The sequence below is a fragment of the Arvicanthis niloticus genome, chromosome 2 (assembly GCF_011762505.2).
Source record: "Arvicanthis niloticus isolate mArvNil1 chromosome 2, mArvNil1.pat.X, whole genome shotgun sequence".
Classification (NCBI taxonomy): domain Eukaryota; kingdom Metazoa; phylum Chordata; class Mammalia; order Rodentia; family Muridae; genus Arvicanthis; species Arvicanthis niloticus.
The window spans coordinates 8,574,055-8,594,321 of NC_047659.1; the positions used below are offsets into that span (position 1 = coordinate 8,574,055).

At 53.0% G+C, this 20,267-nt stretch overlaps 1 protein-coding gene across 5 annotated transcripts in view; it reads left to right on the plus strand.

Annotated features, from left to right (window-relative positions):
- Positions 1–20,267, plus strand: part of Hmcn2 (hemicentin 2) — a 148,797-nt gene that overhangs the window by 80,071 nt on the left and 48,459 nt on the right. For all 5 annotated transcript variants that reach the window (XM_076928470.1, XM_076928468.1, XM_076928467.1 and 2 more), the window contains 22 exons: positions 431–606; positions 878–974; positions 1,118–1,237; positions 2,299–2,460; positions 3,572–3,853; positions 4,579–4,746; positions 5,357–5,470; positions 6,619–6,705; positions 7,961–8,152; positions 8,688–8,861; positions 8,987–9,100; positions 9,561–9,703; positions 10,182–10,332; positions 12,244–12,462; positions 14,377–14,490; positions 14,852–15,039; positions 15,584–15,680; positions 16,355–16,516; positions 16,669–16,782; positions 17,646–17,848; positions 18,311–18,392; positions 19,583–19,714. In XM_076928470.1, coding sequence (XP_076784585.1) covers positions 431–606; positions 878–974; positions 1,118–1,237; positions 2,299–2,460; positions 3,572–3,853; positions 4,579–4,746; positions 5,357–5,470; positions 6,619–6,705; positions 7,961–8,152; positions 8,688–8,861; positions 8,987–9,100; positions 9,561–9,703; positions 10,182–10,332; positions 12,244–12,462; positions 14,377–14,490; positions 14,852–15,039; positions 15,584–15,680; positions 16,355–16,516; positions 16,669–16,782; positions 17,646–17,848; positions 18,311–18,392; positions 19,583–19,714 — 3,291 coding nt within the window. The remainder of the gene's footprint in view (positions 1–430; positions 607–877; positions 975–1,117; positions 1,238–2,298; positions 2,461–3,571; positions 3,854–4,578; positions 4,747–5,356; positions 5,471–6,618; positions 6,706–7,960; positions 8,153–8,687; positions 8,862–8,986; positions 9,101–9,560; positions 9,704–10,181; positions 10,333–12,243; positions 12,463–14,376; positions 14,491–14,851; positions 15,040–15,583; positions 15,681–16,354; positions 16,517–16,668; positions 16,783–17,645; positions 17,849–18,310; positions 18,393–19,582; positions 19,715–20,267) is intronic.

Consider the following 20,267-nt stretch of genomic DNA (forward strand, 5'->3'; position numbering starts at 1 on the left):
CCATGTGCCCAGGGTCAGCTAGGGAGAGACAGGAGTTACCACCTGACCTTGTGGTTGCCGGTAGACACTGGAGACCTGTCCTGGCATGAGAACCCCGTGAATGGTCAGGTGGCAGGCAGGTGGCCACGCATGGCCAGGAGCTCTGTGGTTAGAGAAGAAGCATGAAGCCACAGGTTTGGGGCAGTATGCACAGTCAGGAGGGAAGCCCAGTGTTTTCTGGCTCCCAGATTGACAGGGACAGAGCTCAGCAGGTAACCTTGTTGTCACCAAGCCTGCAAAGCAGGACTGAGGTGGCCAGGTTAGGCCCATGTAACTCTCTTCCCTTGGTGCTTGCGCCTGGCTGTAGGAATTGGCTGGGCCAACTCAGCTGTGACCTCTCTTGGTGTCCTATTACTTACTTTTGGGGTTCCTTCCCTGTCTGTACCCACAGTACCCCCCAGCATCCTCGGAGAAGAGCTGAACATGTCCGTTGTGGTAAATGAGACAGTGGCACTGGAGTGCCAGAGCCATGCCATGCCACCACCCGTGCTGAGATGGCAGAAGGACGGGAGACCCCTGGAGCCTCACCCTGGCATCCACTTCTCTGCAGACAAGGCCGTGCTGGAGGTGAGCCGCTGTGCAGGCTGAATGAGCAGGGCAGGATCACCGTGTGCCCAGCCTCTTAGCAAATTGGAACTATGCATCTGATGTGAAGAAGCCAGAAAGGCACAGTGGAGAGACCATGATTTCTAGAAACCTCTTGGTGCCCTGAGCAGGGAGATGCATCACATTCCAGGGAGATCAGGGCTCATTGATGTCACATGGCATGATGAGGTCTGTCTAGGGGTGACATTGCCTTTGCTTGAATCACTAACCGGCTGTCTTTGCTTCTGGCCAGGTGGACCGAGTGGCGGTGTGGGATGCAGGTCACTACACCTGTGAAGCTATTAACCAGGCAGGCCGCTCTGAGAAGCACTTCAACTTGCATGTCTGGGGTGAGGGTCTCCAGATCCCTGGGAAAAGGGAGACCTATCTGAGTCCCAGGAGACCTATCTGAGTCCCAGGATACAACCCTCCCTACCCCCACCCCTACCCCACACCCCAGAGCACCCCCCAACTCCTGTCTGCTCTGAACCAGTCCCTCCAGCATTTCCCTCAAAGGAGCCCTACACTCTCACTGTGACGGAGGGACAGACTGCCAGACTGTCGTGCAACTGTCAGGGCATTCCCTTCCCCAAGATCTCATGGAGGAAAGATGGTACGATGGCTACCCCCACCCAGTACCCCCTCACCCGGCACCCCCTCACCCAGCACCCCCTCATCCAGCACCCCCTCACCCAGCACCCCCTCACCCAGCACCCCTCACCCAGCACCCCTCACCCAGCACCCCTCACCCAGCACCCCCTCACCCAGCACCCCTCACCCAGCACCCCCTCACCCAGCACCCCTCACCCAGCACCCCCTCACCCAGCACCCCTCACCCAGCACCCCTCACCCAGCACCCCTCACCCAGCACCCCCTCATCCAGCACCCCTCACCCAGCACCCTCTCATCCAGCACCCCCTCACCCAGCACCCCCTCACCCAGCACCCCCTCACCCAGCACCCCCTCACCCAGCACCCCCTCACCCAGCACCCCCTCACCCAGCACCTGAGTGCGTCAATGAATGGGTGGATTTTCAGCCCTTGAGTCCCCAGCCAGCCAGCTACAGAGTGCTGCTTTCCCAGTCTCTCTGCTCTGCTTCCACCTGCAGGCCTTTTCTAGCCTGTGACAGTAGGCTGGTCTTCAGTCCCCAAATCCCTATAATTCCTGCCAGGATGCCACTTCCCAAGCCCTGGCTGGGCAGATGACAAACAGAAAGTTAGAAGATGAGTCTGGGCCTTAGGGAGCAGGAAAAGGCACATGTGGCCAGGATTTGGAATTTTAAGTTCTGTGGCTGGGACGTTTGACCCAAGCAGAGGTCGTGGTAGGCACAAAGGCCCTGGGGCAGGAACAAGGCAAGCACAATTTGGAGGACAGCAGAGGGGTCAGTAGGACTGTAGCAGAGTCAGCCAGAAAGGACATGGTGAAGAAATGGTCCCCAGAGCAATGGGGACTGAGCCCAAGTTTGGTCTTAGCTCCGGTCAGATGGGGCAGGGTGTGCTCAATCTCCAAAGTTGTGACTATGGGAGCTCAGAGGGTTGCCAGGACTCTGAGAGGGCTTCCTGGAGGAGGTGTCACATATGGGAGCACCTGGGGGAGGAGCTAGTGGTCGGGAAGACCACTGTTCCTTGTGAAAGGACAAGTCCCTGGACTAGGACCCTTTTCTCACTGCCCCAGGTCAGCCCCTGCCTGGGGAGGGGGATAGCCTGAAACAGGTGTTGGCGGTCGGGAGGCTGCTGTACCTGGGACAGGCCCAGTCGGTGCAGGAGGGGACATACACCTGTGAGTGCAGCAATGCAGCTGGGAGCAGCAGCCAGGAGCAGCAGCTGGAGGTCCTGGGTGAGCCCTGCCAGGGCTGGGGTTGGTGGGTGAGTGGGTGAAACTAGACCACGTGGGGCGGGGGAACAGCAAGGCTGGGCACGTGCCTGCCCTTCAAACCTAGACTCTGAACTCCCCAGTTGTGCATATGGGAGGGGATGCAGGCCTTGTGTGGCTTAGGAGAAAGCATGCCCTGAAATGTTTGGAAATGAAACCACACAACGCTCCTGTAGAGCCCATGCATGACATGAATCCTGCTAGAGAAAGTTTGAACTCCCTGAGTCTGTGTAAATGACAGGTGGGCATGGCAGTCTACTTGGGTCTTCGCATTGGAAGGCAGAGACAGGGGCCCAGAGCAAGCTGGCTTGTGAGACCAGCTAAATCGGTGAGCTCTGGGTTTGATTGAGAGGCCCTGCTTCAGCGAATAAAGAGGAATAACAACTGAGGGTGATTCTGTATGCAGACCTCAAGCTTCCACGTGCTTGTATATCTACACACACATGTGAATACACATAAGCAAACATGCTACGAGCAACACACACACACACACACACACACACACACACACACACATTCTGGCCTTGTAAAAAACATGCTCTCGGAAGGAGGCCACTGCTGAGTTGATAGAGTGATTGCCTAGTGTATAATCCCAATCCTTGGGAACTGAGTCAAGAGATCAGGAGTTCAAGGCCATCCTCAGTCACACAGTGAATTCAAGGCTAGCCTGAGCTACATGACACAAGAGACGTGCTAGAAAAGAAGTCCCACAAAAGTACTGGTCACGGTAGTCCCTGCTGGGGAGGCTAAGCAGAAGGAATTCATGTTCAAAGCAAGCATGGGCAACCTAGAGAAACTCCAGCTCGTGAGACTGAAACTACACAGACAAGAATGGCTGGGCCTATGCCTCAAGGAGCGGCCCGCTCAGATCCCCAGTGTATCTGAGAGGTTGCCCAGGGATGCAACTGTCACTCTGCCACAGCGATGGAAAGGCTCAGACAGGTGAAGTGACAGGCAAGGTCACACAGCGTGTAGCAGAAGGAGGAACATGTGTCTACTGAGGCCTTAGCACCCGCCATGCCTGATACCAGATGGCCCTAACTACTTTCACTGATGGGCTTCCTCTTCACCTCAGTTCCTCCTCAGGTCACTGGCCTTTGGGAGCCCCTCACGACAGTCTCCGTGATCCAGGATGGAAACACCACCCTGGACTGTAATGCCACAGGGAAGCCCCTGCCGGTGGTGACCTGGGAGAGGGATGGTCAGCCTGTCCAGATGGAACCTGGCTTGCGGCTTCAGAATCAGAACCACAGCCTACTCGTGGAACGGGCTCAGGCCTCCCACGCCGGCAGCTACAGCTGTGTGGCTGAGAATATAGCTGGGCGTGCTGAGAGGAGGTTTGCACTGTCCGTGCTGGGTGAGGACCAGTGGCCTGTGGGGAGGACAGAGAGACTAAAGCCAGGCCAGGCCCAGACACAGCCTGGTGCAGGCAGCTCTGGCCAACAAGGCCCTCAATATGGCTGTTCTCAAAACACCCAGCTCCTACCTTCCCTCTCACGTTGTCTTTCCCCCATCCTGTTTCTGTCAATCCACAGTCTATGTGGCTGGCGCGATGTTCTTGGGGGATACTGGGTAGGAAATCCAGGGAAACCATACACATTGTAGAAGAATCTAGATGCCTGCCTGGGGGAGGTGGCCTTGGGGCTGAAAGACTAGAAAGAGTTGGATGGCTTCTGGGGTGTGCTGGAGCTGTTATCTCCCCTACTGTGTACCTGGGTCTATTTCAGGGGGAGGCAGGATATAGTTCTGGAGAAGGCTGGGGAGGGGGTGGGAGCACGGTGGGTTAGGAAGGCTCCTCCCATCAGGCCCCACTTGCCTGGGGTTTTAAGCTTTCTGTGCCTTGCCATCCCACTGGTAGAAGGTAGGAGACCATTGCAAACAGACAGCACTGCTACTTCATCCAGGGGCGGATGTGGGCTTGCTTTTGTCGGCATGCCGCCCTGCTTGGCTCCTGCCCTATAGTGAGAACTATTGGCTCTAGCTCTGGAATGCTAATGTAATTGAATTCTAATCCATAACGACAGAGCTTGAGGAGTGCCGAGCTGCTGTCTACATTCTGACTGTGGTTCTTCCTGGGTCTAGCACCTCCTCATTTTACTGGAGACTCGGACTCACTGACCAATGTCACTGCTACCTTACACGGATCCTTGACACTGCTCTGTGAAGCCGCAGGGGTCCCGCCTCCGACAGTCCAGTGGTTTCGGGAAGGACAGCCAATCAGCCCCGGAGAAGGCACCTACCTCTTGGCAGGTAAGGCACTGAGCCAGGTGTGTTTCAGGATCAGCCTGTTAGATGCCTATGACCTCTGACCCTGAGCTGTCAGGCCTCAGTGACCCATTAGTTGTGGGATTACAAAACACATTTCCCACTTTGTAGAAGGTGCCTGATCCATTGTATAGACAGGAACACAGCTGGGGACTAGGCTCTGCAGAAAGGAGATTGGAAATCAATTAGTAATGTCTGCCACGAGTGTAGGAATCACAGTGATATGTGTGTGTGTTATCTGCCCCAGTGGTCTTACAAGATCTGTGGTTTCTCTGTAAGGAAGTAGCTCTACTTCAAAGGTCCCTGGAAGAGAAGGCTTTTCTTTTCTGGGTCTTTTGAGACAAAATGAGCATCTGAAATATGCCAGGGCTATGTAGCTCTCTGTTGTCTCTCAGCTCTAGCCCAGAGCCACACAGAACCAGCATGTGAGTTCCTTCTTGCCGGAGGACACTGTGCTCTGTCATTTTTGTTCAGTCTCAGGCCTCCTGTTCCCTACTTGAAGACTGGAACACTGAGGGCAGATACTTTCATATTAATGTCTGACATCACGAGTGGAGAGGGGCTGCTGAACCCTCACCTTCCCTTCCCTCCCCAGGTGGCTGGATGCTGAAGATGACCCAGGCACAGGAGCAGGACAGAGGCCTCTATTCATGCCTGGCCAGCAATGAGGCTGGGGAGGCGAGGAGGAACTTCAGTGTAGACGTCCTGGGTAGGATGCATCTCTATGTTCTTGGGAGCACTGGGAGCCTTCTCCTCCCACTGGGGTGCTTCTAGGGCAGGCAGAGGTTGGGAAGGGCTCGGATTCCCTTGCTTCATCTTTGTTCTGGGGCCTGGGGAGGTGAATCAGTCAATAAAGTGCTTGTTGTGCAGTGTGAGGTCCTGTGTTTGATCCCAGATCCCAAGTACAAGGAAAACAAGCTGGGTATGGTGCCGCTCAGAGAATCCCAACACTTAGGGACTGCAAATAGGCTGGAGAGCCCTGAATTCCCAGCCAGCTAGCCTAGCCTGTCGGCAAATTCTGGGCCACAGATCTTGGGGATTCTTTCATTTTGTTTTTATTTTTAAGTGGATGGTCCCTGGGGAATGAAAGTTAAAGCTTACCTCTGGCCTCTACACACACATGCATACCCATATACATGTGAATGCACCACACATTCACACAATAAATACACATACACCATATGCATCATATATACAATATATACCATAAACACACACACATACACCATACATGGCATACACACATATACATACCATATACACATATACACACCATATACACATATACCATACACGCATGCATATACATATGCCATAAAGCACACATACATATACACAATACATACCATATGCACACACTACACGCACATATCTTATACACATATACACACCATCTACCACATATACACATGTACTATACATACATGCATATACATATACCACAAACCACTCATAGATAGACACATACCACACACATATATAAATATATACACCTCAAACCAGTCACACACATGCATACATACCAAACACACATATATACCACAAACCATTCACATACACATACACACACACACACCACACACTTCATACACATACACATTCACATATCACACACACATACATACACACCCTATGTTCTGAAACTGTCTTCAAAATTTCCAGAAATGCTAAGAATCAACCCAAAGTGAGGGAAACACCCACTTCTCTGTTCAGTCTCCCAGCAGCAATACACTACACTGACTTCTGGGTAGGAGTGAGGGGATTGGAGAAACTGAGGCACAGGAAACTTAGCTTCCCACTCTGCAGATGGGTAGCCTGGGTGGGCCACCCGGTTGGCAACTGTCTCCCTTCTCCTAGTTCCTCCCAGCATTGAAAATGAAGACTTGGAGGAAGTGATCAAGGTGCCTGAGGGACAGACTGCCCAGCTGGTGTGCAACGCCACAGGTGAGGGCTGTGTAGCACAGTGAGCCTGCCTTAGCCCGTCCCCAATCCTGGGGCTACCCACCAAGGATCTACATTTTCACGCTCTGTGCCAGGCCTCATTTGTGTGCACGTATTGTTTGCTCTGCTCTTTGCTGACTACAGTCACCTGCCAGAACCTTCCCAGGTCTCCATTGCACTAGGACCTCCTTGCCCCCACCACACTGACCACACACAAGACCATAATAATCTGTGATGTCTGAGATCCTTGAGTCCATGGCTCCCCCACTGCCTGGAACACTACGCTCCCTCTGATGCTTGAGGGTTGAAGGGTGGATGGAAATTTGTGTAGATAAAGAAAGAGACAGTGAATGACTGGGTGGGAGAATAGATAGACTCTAGTCTATTAGGTGTTTGACTAAAGACGATGGATGGATGAGTGAATGGATGGATGGTAAGTGAATGGATGGATGAGTGGGTAGATGAATGGATGGATGGATGGGTATATGGGTGAATGGATGGGTGGATAGATGGATGGATTGGTGGGTAGATGGGTGGATGGATGATGGATGGATGGATGGATGGATGGATGGATGGATGGATGGATGTGTGGATAGATGGATGAATGGGTGGGTAGATGAATGGAAGATGGATGGGTGGGTGGGTGGTGGATGGGTGGGTGGGTGGGTGGGTGGATGGATGGATGAATGGGTTGATGGATGAGTGGATGGATGGATGATGGGTGGGTGGATGTGTGGATGGATAGATGGGTGGATGGTGGATGGGTGGATGGACAGATGGACGGATGGATGGATGAAGTAGATAGAAGAATGGATTAATATGGATTAATAAGTGTGTCTTAACTGGATAGAAAGATAGATGGACAGATGGATAGAAAGATCCATTCATGAGCATGCAGTAAGGTAGGAAGACAGATAGATAGGTCGAAGGGTAAATAGATGAAAGGACGAATAGATGGACAAATGGATCTTGCCACAAATGGATGTGTATATGAGTGGATGGATAGATGGGTAGATGAGTGGATGGATGGATGGTTGGATGGATGGATGGATGATGGGTGGGCATGGATGCCAAGGCATCTCTGCCCAGTCCCCAGTAAGGCAGTTGACTTCCCAAAGAAAGGCCTAGGCTTTTCCTGCTGTACATCCTTAAACGAGGATGCAAACTCCACATCTGAGCTGATTGGGAGTCTCCTCTGACCCCTGAGCCCACCTGGTCAGAGCCTGCTGAAGGATCTCACTGTCTCTTCTTTGAATAGGCCACCCACTGCCCAAGGTCACATGGTTCAAAGATGGCCAGTCCCTGGCTGTTGGAGACCCTTACGAGATGTCCCCAGATGGGGTCTTCCTGTGGATCCCCCAGACCAATCTGTCCAGTGCTGGCCACTACTCATGTATCGCTAGCAACGCCATGGGGGAGAAGACCAAACATACTGAGCTCAGCGTCCTGGGTGAGTGCTGGGCCTCCCCTGGTCACCGGATGCTGCAGGAGGGAACTCCAAGTTTCCACAATCAATCACTGTTTTTCCTTTTGCCACTCCAAGAGTGACAGCAAAAATAAGCAGAGTGACAGCCAGATCTCCATAGCAACCCCTGCTAGAGACCAGGCGTTTTGCACACAATCTTTTCTTGTGACAGTTCATGCCCAAACTGTAACATTGCCCCTGTGGGAGCAGGAAAAGAAAGTTTAGCATCCAAGAAGCAGTTAGACCAAAAGTCCCCATCCTCATCATCAGAACCAAGAAGATTTTGGTTGAATAAATAGCAAGGACACATGTTGAATCAATGTTGAGGGACACTGGTCACTCATCTTGTCCTGTAGTGTGGCTGCGTGGAGGAGGAGGGCTTGGCCGCCCTGAGCTTTCATTTCTCACTCTCCTCACTCAATACAGCACCAAGGAGAAGCCTAGGGTCCTAGCTGTCCTGGTCATCAGGGTCCCTGGACTGGACCCTGTCAGCCAAGGCCTTCCTGCCTCCCTCTTACAGTGCTTCCCACCATCCTGGGACTGCCTGAGAAGAATGCCAATGAGGAAGTGACTGTGACCATCAACAATCCTATTTCCTTGATCTGTGAGGCACTGGCTTTTCCATTCCCCAATATCACCTGGATGAAGGATGGGTTGCCCTTCGAGGCCTCGAAGAACATCCAGCTCCTCCCAGGTGATGCCCTTGGGGGGGGGGGGGCTTTGAAAAGACAGGGGAATCGTCCCTGAGCTGGGTCGATCTGAGCTCATGTTTGGGTGAAGCCCTATTTGGGGTAACTCTGGCCATGGCTCCCCAAGCAGGTACCCATGGACTACAGATCCTGAATGCCCAGAAGGAAGATGCCGGCCAGTACACCTGTATAGTCACCAACGAGCTGGGGGAGGCCACAAAGAACTACCATGTGGAAGTGCTCAGTAAGCCTCCCACCCCCGGGGACATTGGCTAGACAGAAGAGTGCCACCACACTTGAGATCCCAGGATTCCTTCCTGTGGTTGTCTTCCCTGAGAGGCAGCTGTGGAGAGGAAATCTGCCATTTCCCATCCTTGCCTTGGTGGGAAACAAAGGGATAGTGTTAAGACTTCGGACATGTTGTCATACCTCCCTGAGTCCTGGCTTCCTACTGGTGTGGAGGTACAACCTGGGGTCCCTCAGTTTGACCCCTAGGCCCTCAAAAGGCCCTTCAGAAGCCACCACAGAAACCCCCTGCTTTATAACCCATCTCTTAGCCCTCTCTGACCCTAAGTAGGGACAGTCGGGTTCCTTTTTAGATTTCTATTTACCAGCCCTTTCCTTAGGGAGCTCTCCAGGGCCAGTGGATCAGGGTCTCAGGACTCTCCCCAGGCTCACTCCTCATACAACCTGTGGCTTTTCAGTTCCCCCCTCCATCTCCAAAGATGACCCTTTGGGGGAGGTCAGCGTGAAGGAAGTGAAGACCAAAGTCAACAGCTCTCTGACCCTGGAGTGTGAATGCTGGGCCGTGCCCCCACCCTCCATCAGCTGGTACAAGGACGGAAGGGTGCGTGCCGGACCCCAGACAACCTTAGACGCTCACATTTGAGTCTCATTAGCTCTGCCTGGATCTTTCCAGAAAGAAGCCTTGAAAGTACCTAGCCCCAGAGCAGGCCCTGCTCACCCTCCAGTTTTTAATTATAACAAAACAAACACTTTCCACCCACTGAGTCCTTCTGTCCACTCCTTTGCTTTCTTTCTGCCTTTGAGGACATACAGGCTTGGTATGACAGAGTCACGGACAATCCTATCACTTTACATTATGGTCTGGTTTTTATTTATTAAAATATAGAATAGGGTGTCCAGTGGCACATGCCTGTAATCCCTGCATTTAGATAGCTGAGACAGGAGAGTCAAGGGTTCAAGGTCATCCTTGGCTACATAGTGAGTTTGAGGTCAGCCTAGGCTACCTGAGACCCTGTCTCAAAACAAATAAACAAACAATTTTGATTTTTTTATCTTGGTCCCTCTCTATTGTACCCCAGCCTGTGACCCCCAGCCAGCGGCTCAGTGTCCTGGGGGAGGGGCGGCTGCTCCAGATCCAACCCACACAGGTGTCTGACTCTGGCCGATACCTGTGTGTGGCCACCAATATGGCCGGCGAGGATGACCAGGACTTCAATGTTCTCATCCAAGGTGCGTGTGGTACCTACTGTAGGGTAGGCTGGGTGTGTCAACATCTCAGACGCAGAATGGCTCTGTGTTTTCTGTGGCTAAGGAATGAGATTGAGATGATGGTGGCTCAGCCTTGAATCAGGATTAAGGGCCAGGAGGCAGGCAGAGAAGGCAGGGAGAAAGAAAAGCTAGAAAGGAGCCAAAGGAACTGAGGAGAGGCAGGAAGGGAGGCTGGGAGGCTGGGAGGCTGGGAGGCTGGGAGGCTGGGAGGCTGGGAGGCTGGGAGACTGGGAGGCAGGAGGCTGGGAGGCTGGGAGGCTGGGAGGCTGGGAGGCAGGAGGCTGGGAGGCTGGGAGGCTGGGAGGCTGTGAGGCTGTGAGGCTGGGAGGCTGCAAGGGAGCCTGGGAGGCTGTGAGGCTGTGAGGCTGGAAGGCTGGGAGGCTGGGAGGCTGGGAGGCTGGGAGGCTGGGAGGCTGGGAGGCAGGAGCCTGGGAGGCTGGGAGGCTGGGAGGCTGGGAGGCTGCAAGGGAGGCTGGGAGGCTGGGAGGCTGGGAGGCTGGGAGGCTGGGAGGCTGGGAGGCTGGGAGGCTGGGAGGCTGGGAGGTTGGGAAGCTGGGAAGCTGGGAGGCTGGGAGGCTGCAAGGGAGCCTGGGAGGCTGGGAGGCTGGGAGGCTGGGAGGCTGGGAGGCTGCAAGGGAGGCTAGGAGACTGGGAGGCAAGGAGGGACACAGGAAAGGAAGCGGGAGGCTTGAGGTCAAGTCAAATGAAGGAAGAACAGGTTTTGCCACCCAGAGCTTGGTAATGGCCTGAGAAGAACGCACCCTTTCTCCTTTGCCACATCTGGCCCTCAGCCACCTCACCCTGGCCCTGTCATCACTGCTGTCTTAGGGTTTCATGGCTGGGAAGAGACACCATGACCATGGCAACTCTTTTAAAGGACAACATTTAATTGGGGCTGGCTTGCAGGTTCAGAGGTTCAGACCAATAGCATCATGGTGACACGGCAGTGTGCATGCAGACACGGTGCTGGAGAAGGAGCTTGATCCGAAGGCAGCAGGAGGGGACTGTGGCCTACATTAGCCTAACTTGAGCATATATATATGAGACCTCAAAGCCTGCTCCCACAGAGACACACTTCCTCCAACAAGGCCACACCTCCTAACAGTGCTACTCCCTATGGGCCAAGCATCCAAACACATGGGTCTATGGGGGCCTGACCTATTCAAACCACCACAGCTGGGCTGTATGACCTGGGGATGTCACTGGCTCCCTGTGGGCCTTGGTTTCGTCTTTTAAAAATGCAGGTGTTCTAAGCCAGGCATGGTGGCACATGCCTTTAATCCCAGCACCCCAAGGCAAAGGCAGGCGGATCTCTGAGAGTTTGAGGCCAGTTGGGACTACACAGTGAGACTCTGTCTCAAAGAAAGAAAAAGAGAAAGGTCCAGGTGATCTGACCAAAGCAGGTGGCCTTGGGACCCCTTAGGATCCTGAGTACCAAGGAGCAAACACAGGCTCGCACTTGGCAACTGCCCAAGTCCCTTCAAGAAGCTTGCCATGTCACAAAGTCATTTTTATCTTATTTTATTTTGCTCTTCTGAGCAAAGGTCTTTGAGCCAAAGTCTTCCTGTAACCCTGGCTGGCCTGGCATTGTGGTCCTCTTGCTGCAGCCTCTAAGTGCTAGGATATCAGGTGTGCCACCGGGCTTCTCTGAGGCCAGTTAGATGTGAGGTCCACAGAACAAGGAACTTTCCCTGAAGCTCATGTGGCAGCTTCACAGGCAGCCTCTGGGGAAGCGAAGAGATGTCTTGGCCTGACTACAGGGACTGGCTTGTGTGGCAGGGTGTGGCAGTGCCTCCCGGGCTGGTTGGCAGTAGTGGTGAGCAGCCTTAACCCTATATTGTATTCCTGATGTCTTGGTCTCCCTCCGTGCAGTGCCCCCTATATTCCAGAAGATGGGCGATGTTGGTGCAGACTTTGAGCCCCTGCCCCATGAAGAGGAGGCCCAGGGCAGGGTGACAGAGTTCCGAGAGATTGTGGAGAATAACCCAGCTTACCTGTACTGTGATACAAATGCCATTCCACCACCAGAGCTCACGTGGTACAAGGAGGGTCAGCCCCTGTCAGATGCCGACGGGGTCTCAGTGCTGCAAGGTAGGCCGGATGCTGCCTGCAAGGTGACCACCCCAAAGCGTCCCTGAAACTTGCAAGCAGAGGATAACGGTTGCATGAGGTTGCTTTCTGTGCCTAGCTTTTAAAATAAGCTTCCCAGCCCAGGCCAGAGCCCCTGTCTGGACTGTAGGATCTCTATTGACCTGGAATGCTCAGGAAAATGGTGTGATTTTCTACGGCAGTGGTTCTCAACCTGTGGCTCCTTGCCCCTTGGGGGTCACATATCAGATACCCGGCATCTAAGATGTTTACATTACGATTCACAACAGTAGCAAAATTACAGTTACGAAGTAGCAACAAAAATAACTTTATGGGGAGGGTGTCACCACAACAGGAGGAACTTATTAAGGGTCGAAGCATTGGGGAGGTTGAGGACCATTGCTCTAGGGAGAGGTGGCTCTCTTTATGTAAAGATCCTGAGGCTGGAAGGCAATGGGCTCAGCCCCTAAAGTGCCTGCCAGCCAAGCAGGAATCCAAGTTAATCCTCAGAACCCATGGGAAAGCCAGGAGTGCTGGTGCACGCCACAATCCCAGCACTGCAGAGCAGAGGCAGGCAGATCCCTGGAGCTCACTAGACAGCCTCTCTACTCATTACAGAACCCCAAGCCATTAATTTTGAGAGACCCTGTCTCAAAAATTAATGCAGACAGCTTCAGAAGGAAAACACTCAAAACTGACCTCTGGCCGACTGTGATCCCATGGAAGATCTCTGGCTTTTGAGGTCTATGCTATCTTCATAGTTTACAGATTAGGAAAATTTTTTACTTTCACTTTACCATTTAAAATATTTCCTTATTAGAGGTTTTATTGGTTGTTTAAGTGGGCCTTATTTTGAAATCTTTTATGAATGGCTTTGAAATGAAAGGTCTTGGATGAGGCTTAGAGATGCCTGACTTCCTGTTGCCTGCCCTGCCCCCACCACAGACCACTGCTGTTGCTGTTCACGCTGCAGTAATTCCAGGGAGGGGGTGGTCCTCTGGCTCAGCATCTGCATGGTGGCCGCCTGCCAGGTCCAGACCAGCACTGGGGCTGGATGGGGGATAGTTATAACAGTCTCTCATGAGGAGATGCTATGAATGTGGAGGTTGCCCAAGTTGGAAATTCCTGGACTGACCTCTAACCTCCTGCTGGCCTCAGACTGGGACCCCAGACTCACATCCTGGGGCTCAGCCATGGGGAGATCCCTAATGCAGATCCTAAACACAGGCTGCTCCCAGCTGTCAGTTAATCCCTGACCCCAGCTACTGTCTTGGTTCTCATGCTAGCATAGACCTCAACCCCACTGCTGACCTCTGACCCTGGCTACCAACCCTGAGCATGTTAACTCCGAGTTGACTATAGGTCCTCATCACAAGTTCACCCCAGACCTCACCCGAGCTCCACTGTGGCTCTGCATGTCAAGAGACCCCAGTTCTGACCATGATCAAATCACATCCACAGCCTTGGCTGGTGACTCCCGACCTGGAAGACTTAGCACACAGCAGCCTTACATATAGGTTCTGCTCTTGGCTGCCTCCTGGTCACAAAGGGTCCCACATAACTCCTTCCCACCTCCAGCTGCCACTGTCCCGGAAGCTAACCCTGCCTCTGAGAAGGCCTCCTCTGACCTTTGCCCGGACAGCCAACTCCACCCTCTTGCTAAGCCTGTTGGAAGCTTCACTTTCCCATCTGTGAGATGGGCTGCCTACAGTATTCATGCTACTGAGCCTGCACCTGAGACCTGGCCTTTAACTGAGCAAGGACTTAATCTTCCCTTGACCTGAATGTCTTCACGTCTCAGACAAGGCAGGGAGTGATGGTGATAGTCCTTGGGTCCACCAGAAGAGAAACAACTTCTTTACTCTGAATTCAGGCCTCTTGCCCCTGAGCTCAGGCCTCTGTCCTGTGTCCCTGCAGGAGGTCGAATCCTGCAGCTGCCTCTTGTGCAGGCGGAGGATGCAGGCAGGTACTCCTGCAAGGCTTCTAATGAGGTGGGCGAGGACTGGCTACATTACGAACTGCTGGTGTTGAGTGAGTGTCCCTGGTGAGGAGGTACAGGGAGGCTCTGGTCCCAGAGAGTCCCCCTTCTAAGGGGACCTGGGGAGTGGGGGTGCAATCCCTCTGGGCTCAGAAAGTTTGCAATAGGGTTGCAAGCTTGGCCTTTGATGCCAGGCAGAAGTGAAGTGACTTTGAAGCCCCAGATGGCCACTGTTTTAGATGTAACTTTGAGTAGACTATAACCTCTCAGAAGCCCAGATTTCTTAGCTGCTTCCAGGCCTGAGAGATTTAGTGAGGCAAGCTAAAGGACACCCCCCACAGCATCTGGGACCAACTTCCTTGTGCACCCTGGGCCCATCACCTAAACCACTTCTCGGTCTCCCCTTGTACCCAGCACCACCAGTGATCCCAGGAGACACACAGGAGCTGGTAGAGGAGGTGACAGTGAATGCCAGCAGTGCCGTCAGCCTAGAGTGCCCAGCCCTGGGGAATCCAGCACCTGTTCTGTCATGGTTCCAGAATGGGCTGCCTGTGTCCCCCAGCCCACGGCTGCAGGTCCTAGAAGAAGGACGGGTCTTGAAGGTGGGAACAGACCCCTCTCAGGGTAAAAGCACTGGGAATCAAGGGACAATATCATCTGGGTCATATAAAGGCCCCTTAGAGTATGGGGATGTCATCTGCACAATATATGGTATCTGTGAGGTGCCTAGCTGGTCACACAGTGTCCATAAGTATCAGTCACTCCTGGCAAATCAGGAGCACTTGTGCCACACCCAGGACCAGCCCAGGCTTAGGGAGGCAGCACCCTGCAAGCTCTGACCACCAGGATCTAGATCATCACACCATAGCTGCACAGACTCCTCAGAGATAAACACAGCCCCCCACATGGCCTTCTTGTCCACTTAGTTAAAGAAAATCAACCATCACTCTTGCTTCCCAAGACACCACACAGAACCCCAGACAGGCCTCAGAGGGACTGCTCCTGGTCACTGTGAACATCCGCAGCCCACGTGTCTGCTGTGGGGAGACGGGGGTGCTCACCAGCAGTGTAGGGATTTGCTATAGAGCCCCTGGATCCTCTCAGAGCTGTCAGCCTTGGCATCAGGACTGGTTTCTGTGCCCTCAGGTTTCCACTGCAGAGATGGCGGATGCTGCCAGCTACATGTGCGTTGCGGAGAACCAGGCAGGCTCTGCAGAGAAACTCTTTACCCTCAGGGTCCAAGGTGAGATGGCTGAGAGGGGACCTCTGTGCATTCCTTGCCTTGTACCCCAGCACCTCTACTCAGAGTTCAAACACCCCATCCTGGGCCCAGCCATGTCCCAGGTCAAAGAACATTTGTGAGACTTCAATCATGTTTGGACCAACCAAGCCAGGAACAGCTTGGGGTGGGGGGTGAGGGTATTCTTCCAAGGCCTTACATCATCATCACGGAGCACTTACTGTGTACCTGACATGGGTCTAAAGGACACCTTCCAGCAGACCCTGGAAGTTGGCCTGGCTTTATGACTATAGAATTATGACAAGAGGTAACACAGGTAAGAGGGTCTTACAGCCCCAAATCTGCAGTTGACCTCTGTGTCACCATGAGCCCAGATGTGAGCACAGCTGTATCCCCGAGGATGGATTGTATAGTCCTCAAAGTCACAAACTGACACTCAAAAAGTTTATCTGGGTTCTGCCACTGATTGCTGTGTGGCTTTCAGAGGATGGCCATACTACTCTGATCAAGCTATCCTGCCTTCTCATGCAAAGAAGCTCTAACTAATAAGGCTTGCCCTCCAAGGGCTGTGTGGAAATGCACGAGGGCTAGCTCTGAGAGCCTAGGCCAGTTCCTTGGTATGTTTCCCCCCGTCTGTGACATCCGCCTGTGTAACTGTCAATTCTGTCTTCATCCAGTACCACCACAGATCTCAGACTGGAACGCTGACCAGCTCACCACCACCCTCAACAGCGGTGTCTCCCTCCCCTGCGAAGTTCATGCTCACCCAAGTCCTGAGGTGACATGGTACAAGGATGGCCAGCCTCTCTCCCTGGGACAAGAGGTTTTCCTCCTTCCTGGTTGGTAAACTGAGGCTTTGTGCCCAGTTCAAGGCTCTGCTGGGAGTCTGAGATGTTCAAACCTGGGACAGGGCTGTACATATTGGGAGGACTGGGGATGGAGAGTAGCCTGGGGCTCTGTGGCTGCTGGTGCAGAGACTGCTGTCCCACAGGTACCCACACACTGAGGCTGGCACGAGCACAGCCAGCTGACTCCGGGACCTACCTGTGTGAAGCACTCAATGCCGCAGGCCGAGACCAAAAGACGGTGCAACTCAACGTTCTGGGTATGTCCTATCGTCCTATCCCTGCTGTGCCCCCTCTACCTTCTCCATCAGCCCCCTGGAAAGCACCCGTCTTCCTCTAGGGATCCTGCTTACGAACAGTCAAGGGTAAATTAGTCTTGAGAGTTGGATACACCAGTGTTTGATGCAGCCATGCACAGGCTTGCTCTGTGACCTTGGGCTAGTGTCTCACCCTCTCTGAGCCCCAGATGTCCTGTGTGAGGTGACAATCCCTATGAAGATGAAGGGAAACTGCAGTCTTTGGCTCATCGTGTGACTCACTGTAAAATTCAGTGGCAGTCAAGTTGAGGGGGCAGAACACTGGTGAACCCTAAGATTTAGGCTAGGATGGTCAGAGATTCTTGGCTCATAGCCTACGACACTTCTGGACTTTGGAATTCCCTTGGGAGAAAGCTGGTCTGCAGTGTTAGTAGCCAAGATTCTCTGGAAAGTTCTTTTCAGTCCTGGGGGAGGTTCATTCATTTGTAAATACACAGCTGTGTGAGGTCCTGAGAGCTCACAGCTGGGTATGAATACCTACAAGAGTTAACAGGAGTACCAGGAGCTGAAGGACCTTAGAGGGCTGTGTCCAGTCAGGAGATGCTGGGAAGGAAAAACAAAACAAAACAAAACCCTGTGGTCAGCACCTTCCCTGCCATGCCTAGGCATCTGGTCCTAGAGCCACCAGAAGGCTCTGGTAGGCTGGCCTGGGTTCACTTCCTCCAGCAACCCTGGGTCAGCACTAGCTTCGAGGGTCACGTCCACCATTTGATCCTGTGGGCCTCCCTGGACAATTTACCCAGGGTGGTTTTGGGGTGATATGGACAAGGCCATAGTACCTCCTCACTGTGCTTTCTGGCCCCTAGTTCCCCCCAGCTTTAAACAGGCTCCTGGAAGCCCCCAGGAGGCAGTCCAGGTCAGAGCAGGGAACAAAGCCATCCTAAGCTGTGAGACAGACTCACTCCCAGAGCCAGCTGTGACCTGGTTCAAGGACCAGCAACCCCTAGCCCTGGGACAGCGGATTCAGGGTCTACAAGGTGGACAAAAACTGGAAATCCTGGACTCACAGGTCAGTGGCCATGGACAGCTTTGGCAGTGGGCACAGCACTTCCTGATGTGGGGATGCCATCTCCTTGACCCAAGTAGATACACACACACACACACACACACACACACACACACACACACACACACACATATGTACATGACCGGGAAAGGCCAAGAGCTGGACTCCAGCTCTGCTCTGCCTCACAGTGACTTTGAACAGAGTCCTTCCACACTGGAGTCGGTCAGGCTCTCAAGTGTTTGTTGAATGAATATGTGCCTCTCCTCTGAACTCCTATCTTCTGACCCAGCTCCAGCCCTACAGTAAAGAGCAGACCAGGGCATGCTAGGTGGAGTCTCCCTGTCACTTCTAGGGCCTTGAAAGAGGCCAGACTGTCCTACCTCCCTATAGCTAGCTTCCCAGCCAAGGCGACTCTCTGGGAATCTCTTCCATACACTAACGCGAACACCCTGTGCTCTGTCCCAGGCATCAGATAAGGGCATGTACAGCTGCAAAGTTAGCAACACAGTTGGAGAGGCCACCCGAACCTTTGTCCTCACCATCCAAGGTAAGCCAGGACCAGTTTAGACCCCAACATTTTGAGAATAGAGTCTCTTGTGATTTGGGGGGAGCTGGGGTCTCAGAAAACCTAATGGGCACTGAAGCCATCCCAAACTGGTAGCTTTAGGGTTCTTGTCTCATGAATTTGGAGAATGAAATTCACGTACTCTGGAGGGTAAGTTTCAGAGAGCTTATTTTACATTCACAAGTCAGACAGACAGACAGACAGACAGACAGATGCCAAGCTCCTGTATAGTCAGAGCTCAAACCAGGAAATAGGGTATCACTGAGGTGCCAGTACAGACCTTTCTAAAGGGCTTATGGCAGAAAATGGGTGATGCTCAGGGAGGGGTGAGCTAGCTGGTCAGTCTGGTCCTTCTCTGTTTTGGTCATGTCTTTGTGTGCAGCTTCCAAGTTCGGGTGAGTGAGCATAGGCCACTCATCTAGCACTCCTGACCTCCAGTGGGGACATTCTTGGAACCTCTTCTCTGGGGTCCCCGCCCCACCTGGCCAATTTCCTAACCTCTGTCTGCCACCCCCAAGCAGCTCCCAGGGCTGCCAGGGATAAGACCAGTGGCTGGATCCCCGAGGCCCTACCACCAAAGGCTAAGTGCGCAAGACCTGGAGTTTTCATAAACCAAGAAGGGGGCGAGGTTAGAGCTCAAAATCAGGGCCCAGTGCATGCCTATAATCCCATAGGAGGGAGGTAAAATCGAGAGTGGAGAGTTAAAGGTATGTAAGCTATACCCTTAGGTAGATAGCTATCTCGAGACCAGACTGAGACCTTGTCTCAAAAACAACAAAAAATCCATAGGACTCTTCCTATGACATGCTTGGAAAGACTTAGTGGGATAATTCTGTTCCTGTGCCTGCCAAGTTTCACAGAAAAGCAGAAGCTACCTGCTGAGCATACTGGGCTAATCTGCTGTATAGATTAGACACCAGGCATTGGGCTGAGGGAATCAGGAGATCAGACACTGTGGGTCCGTGAGCCGTCCATTCCCCATCTTCAGGCTGAGTGGGTCAGCTGGGACGATGCTTTGGAGAAACTTCAAACTGTGGCTTTCTAGTTTCCATCTGTGAATAAAGCAGCTCCCGTCTCCATCAATCGGGTGTAAAACAAAAACCCCTAACCTGCCCGAGAGGAAGAAACTGGAGAGTAGGGAAGACTGCAGAAACCCACCATCTCTCCCACAGTGCCTCCAACATTTGAGAAACCCGAGAGGGAGACTGTGAGCCAGGTAGCTGGGCGCCCCCTAGTCCTGGCTTGTGATGTGTCTGGAATCCCAGCTCCCACTGTGACTTGGCTGAAGGACAGATTGCCCGTGGGTGAGTATCCATGTCCTGCTTGCCATTTTAGTGGGGCAACAATAGAAACCCAGGAAGTTGTTCCGTATTAATGGTCTTGTCAAAAATGGGGGGCCCGTGGAATGTGCTGGTTCATGCAACCCGAGAATGGGAGGTGGAGACACAGGGCCAGCCTGCCCCGGTTACTCTGCATGCCTGTGATGATAGCAACTTAAGGAAGAAGGAACAGACCCTGGCTGATAGTTCCAGAGGGAGAAGAGGCCGTCGTGGCAATGAGGGCGGAGAGCGAGCTGCAAGTGTGGTGCCAGGGTCAGAAAGCCAAGAGAACACAGCTTTAATAACCACAGACAGGAAGCAAAGGGAGTGGGGCCAGGCTCTCAAAGACCTCCTCCAGTGATGGCTGTAACCTCCCCAACACCAATGACTGAGGGAAGAGCTGGGTGTCAAATACCTGAGCCTGGGGCATTTCTTTCTCTCTCTCTCTCTGTCTCTCTCTGTCTCTCTCTGTCTCTCTGTCTCTCTGTCTCTCTCTCTCTCTCTCTCTCTCTCTCTCTCTCTCTCTCTCTCTCTGTCT